The sequence below is a fragment of the Nannospalax galili genome, unplaced genomic scaffold, assembly GCF_000622305.1.
Source record: "Nannospalax galili isolate Female #2095 unplaced genomic scaffold, S.galili_v1.0 scaffold184, whole genome shotgun sequence".
Lineage (NCBI taxonomy): Eukaryota > Metazoa > Chordata > Mammalia > Rodentia > Spalacidae > Nannospalax > Nannospalax galili.
Window position 1 is genome coordinate 717,085 of NW_008351649.1, and position 4,748 is coordinate 721,832.

General features: G+C 52.8%; 1 protein-coding gene across 1 annotated transcript; it reads left to right on the forward strand.

Annotated features, from left to right (window-relative positions):
• On the forward strand, positions 1-4,748 carry C1qc (complement C1q C chain). Its single transcript, XM_008848566.3, has 3 exons — positions 1-117; positions 345-538; positions 3,949-4,748. Exons 2-3 carry the CDS (start codon positions 358-360, stop codon positions 4,503-4,505), a joined length of 738 nt encoding a protein of 245 aa, XP_008846788.1. The 5' UTR covers positions 1-117; positions 345-357; the 3' UTR covers positions 4,506-4,748.

Below are 4,748 nucleotides of genomic sequence, written 5' to 3' on the forward strand. Positions count from 1 at the left end.
GGGGAGAGGTGACTGGCCCTGCTCTGGGCAGTTCTCTGTCCACTCTGACACTGTGTCCTCCTGTCGGGGAGACCAGGATATCTCTGTGACCAGGCCTGAAGTCCCCTATACCTTCAGGTAAGGCTGGGGTTCTGTCCAGGTGGGAGTGAATGGCAATTTTCCCCGGACACCTTCCTGAACTATGGTGCCAGAATTAGCTTGGTTTGAGCCCAAGCCTGGACCTTAGAAGAGACCTGACCACTCATCCATCTACCAAACCATCATTTATGTCCCCAGGGTGAGGGGCTGCAGTGGGGAAGATGGCAGGTAGGGGGCTAAGTGCCAACTCTCTCCCTCCCCAACAGATCCCTCCCCAGAATGGACACGGGGAACTGCTGCCAGCCCCACCGTGGACTCCACCTGCTGCTGTTCCTGCTGGCTCTGCCACTCAGGGGCCAGGCCAGCACCAGCTGCTACGGGATCCCAGGGATGCCAGGCCTGCCAGGGGCCCCCGGGAAGGACGGGCACGATGGACTGCCAGGGCCCAAGGGTGAGCCAGGTGAGTCTGGGGCAAGAAACACAAAGCGCCCTCTCTCTGCAGGCCTGGTTCCTCTGTCCCCAGAGCCCAGGCTTCCACTCCCAATGGGACCTCCGGAGCCCCCCAGCTCTCTGCTCGTTTGCCCCATCTTGTGACAGGGAGCAAGGGAGAGCGCCTGTCCCAGCAGGCGGTGCAGTAACACTGTGGCCTCTTGTTATAGCAGCTGCACTGGGCTCTGCTACCCACCCTGCATGTGAACACCTGGAGACAATGACCTACCCTGCCTGTTTCTGCTACACTGACTATGGGGTCAAAGACTAGCCTCCCACCTCCCTCTGTGCCAGCTTGCAGTGCCTACATCTCCTCATCTGTAAAACAGAGACTAGCCTCCCACCTCCCTCTGTGCCAGCTTGCAGTGCCTACATCTCCTCATCTGTAAAACAGAGGCTAGTCCCCGACTCTTGGGGTGTGGAAAGCTTCAAATGAGTTTCGCACATAAGACAGGACCAAGTACCTAACAGATGTGGTGGTCTCTGTCCATCAGGATGCAGGGTGAGGTCAGAACTCCAGGCAGAACGTTCTGATCGGTGTGGGGGAGGAGCTGAAGAGATGGGTGGGTAGTTGGGGTTGGGTTGGAGTGGAGACCAGAGGTGATGACCTCTTCCCCGAGGAAGCACGCTTCCCCAGGTGGTCAAGCATGTCTGAAGTCCGCATGGGTGAGACTGGGCAGGGCTGAGCGGAGCTCATGGGGACTGGGGCAGGAAGAAATGTTTCCTCCTCACCGTCCACCTCACTCCTAGTCACAGCGTGGAATTTTTAAAAAATATTTTATTATTTCTATTTTATGTGTATGAGTGTATCGCCTGCATGTATGTGAGTGCACCCGTGTTGTGCAATGCTGAGGAGGTCAGAAGAGGGCTTCAGATTTCCCTGGAACTGGAGTTAAGGACGGTTCATAGCCGCCGTGTGGGTGCTGGGAATCGAACCCGGGTCCTCTGCAAGAGCAGTCAGTGCTCTTAACCACTGAGCCATCTCTCCAGCCCCCAGAGTGACGTCTTACCAACATCCTGGAAGGAATTACTCATTTCACGGGTACACCAGGAAGGCCTCCTGGGGATGCATTTTGGGGAGCCTCATACCTGACGGCTGCCTAGGCTGGCCAAGGGCAGTTATAGAGACCCCCCCCCTCAGGCGCCAGACTCAGCTCTGAGCTCTCTGCAGCTGTTCACCAGCCAGAACAGATAAGATTCTCAGCCCTTTTCTACTGATGGGAAAACTGAGGCTAAAATCCCATGGAAGCTTATTTTCCCCGTGCTCTGTAAATGTCAAAGCTGGGGTTCAGGGAGAACAAGCAATTGGCCCAAAGTCACATGGTGAGATCTTGTCCCACTTAAAGTCCTCACTCTTAACCAGTGCCCTGCATAGCTACTTGCTTCCTCTCCACTTCGTCATCCTGCCCCCTCCCCATTAGGAGGCTGACATGGCCCTGCTCAACTGTCACCAGGCCCTCCCTCACACTACAGGGCTTTTCTTCCCGTGTGCTTGGCCTGTGTTCCACCTTCATAACCAACAGAGGCTCAGAGAGGGGAAGCTACCTGCCCAGGGTCACACAGCCTAAAGGCCAGTCTGTTGGGTCCTGAACCCATGCTGTTTTGTTATTGTTTCTCTATTTTGGCTTTACTTTTTCTTTTACTAGTAGACTAGACTGGCCTCAAACTTTCAATGATCCTCCTGCCTCAGCTTCCTGAGTTCCTGACCCCATACTCTTAACCCTGAGCATAAAAGGCCCTCAAGCTCCTAAATCTGTCATAAAAGGAATCTGCCCAGGCACCTGGTGCAGTGGGGACAGGTCGGGGCAGTCAAGGAGGGCTTCCTGGAGGAGGAAACTGGAGTAAGACCTCAAAGAACAAGTAGACCCTTGGCAAGAGAAGAGCAAGTAAGATGCCTAACAGAAGGGTGGGCAGAATTGGGCTCCAACTCCACCTCACTTGCCTTAGGGAGGTCTGGGGAGGCTCTGGCCTGTTTTCCATGGGTTATATGAGAGAAGCTGAGGTAGGCCAGTATCCCAGTGGGTGAGGCAGATGGAGCAGGGTTGCAGCAGCTAGAGAGAGCAGTCCCTTTGAGGACTTCTGCTGCCCTCCCTGCAGTGGTCCCTGTGTGACGTGCTACCCTGGAGGGGACAGGAAGGGACACAAGCTTTGTGTGACTCTGAGGCCGAGGGTGCATAGAGGGTCTCCTTATGGGAGAGAATGCAGAGTCACGTATGACTGAGAATCTACACATCAGACAGGACTGTCTTCAGACTCCCCCCCCCACACACACTCACATACATAAACACATACTTACACATATATACACACAATTACACATACATATATATGTATACAACATGCGTACACACAAAATTCCACATACACACATACACACATGCAAACACACTTGCAAAACATGAATACGCATACACATAGGTACACACTCACATACATGCATATACACACATGCAAACAGAGACCACACATGCATGCAAAAGCACACACATATATACACACATATATATGCATACACATGTATCTACACACATGCACACATCATATCATGCATACAAAAGCACATACATACACACATGCACATGAAAGCACACACACACACATATATACACATGTGCACACACATTATTATTATTATATATCAATCCGGCAAAGGGCCTTAAAGAGGTTGATGCCAGGGACTCATCTTATGCTCTAGGGGCCTCCAGGGAAATCTTTCTCTCCCAAGCCTTTCTGATTTCCATCAGGAAAACCCACCAGCAGGGGCTGGGATGTGGCTCAGTTAGCAAAGTGCTTGCCTAGCACGCACAAAACCTTGCACCACACAAAACAAACATGATGGTGCACACCTGTAATCTCAGCACTTAGGAGGTGGAGGCAGGAGTATCAGAAGTTCAAGGTCATCCTCAGCTACATACTGAGTCTGAGGCCAGCCTAGGCTACAGGAAACTCTGTTAAAAGAAAAAAAAAAAGCAAAGCCACAGTATCAAAGCAAACAAAACAAAACACTCAGAACCTGACTTCTGTATGAGCTCTGAGTGCTAAGAGTGGTCTTCAAACACCTCACAACCTGAACAGGGCACCTGTGGCCACGTGTGGTCCTCTGGCTGATAGTCTCACCTCTGATGTTCCCTGAGTTCCTGACCTGCTCTGACCAGATGCTCTCTGGTCCTCCCTTTTCTACCACATATATGGAAAGTGAGACAGAGAAGGACCTCAGACAAGGTCAGAGGTCAAGTTAGAGGGAGGTGGGACTTGCAGTAGAAACCCTTCCTATATCCAGAGCTCTCTGCAAAGTGAAGGCTAGAGGTTACTGCAGGACCCCTCAGGGTCCCTCTTCCTGTCCCCTATCCATCACTTCCTTCCTGTCTGCTCTCTCTTCAGGAATCCCAGCCATCCCTGGGACACGAGGGCCCAAGGGTCAGAAGGGCGAGCCTGGCCTGCCTGGCCATCATGGAAAAAATGGCCCCATGGGGCTACCTGGATTGCCAGGGACTCCTGGCTTCCCAGGGCCCCGTGGGGAACCAGGTGAGGAAGGCCGATACAAACAGAAGCACCAGTCAGTGTTCACGGTCACTCGACAGACTGTCCAGTACCCAGCTGCCAATGGTCTGGTCAAGTTCAACTCAGTAGTCACCAATCCTCAGGGGGATTACAACACAAACACGGGGAAGTTCACCTGTAAGGTGCCCGGCCTCTATTACTTCGTCTACCACACATCGCACACAGCCAACCTGTGCGTGCAGCTGTACCACAATGGCAGGAGTGTGACCACCTTCTGTGACCACATGTCCAGCAGCAAACAGGTCAGCTCGGGCGGTGTGCTGCTGCAGTTGAAGGTGGGCGAGGAGGTGTGGCTGGCAGTCAATGACTACAATGGCTTGGTGGGCACTGAGGGCTCCGACAGCGTCTTCTCCGGCTTCTTGCTTTTCCCTGACTAGAGTGACAGATCAGCTCCAGCCTGCAGCTGCCCACCTTCCTCCCTCCCTCCCTCCACTCCCTGAATCCTTGCTCACACCCTTCTCCACACTGCAGTCTCCTCCAGGAAGCCCACCAGCTGACAGTCCTCTGACTATGAGGCCCTTCAAGGACCATTCCTGTGATGGTTAACTGATACCTTATGGGACCATTTTTTCTTTCAGGTGGGGAGATCCAGGAATAAAAATATTCAGTCACTAAATATA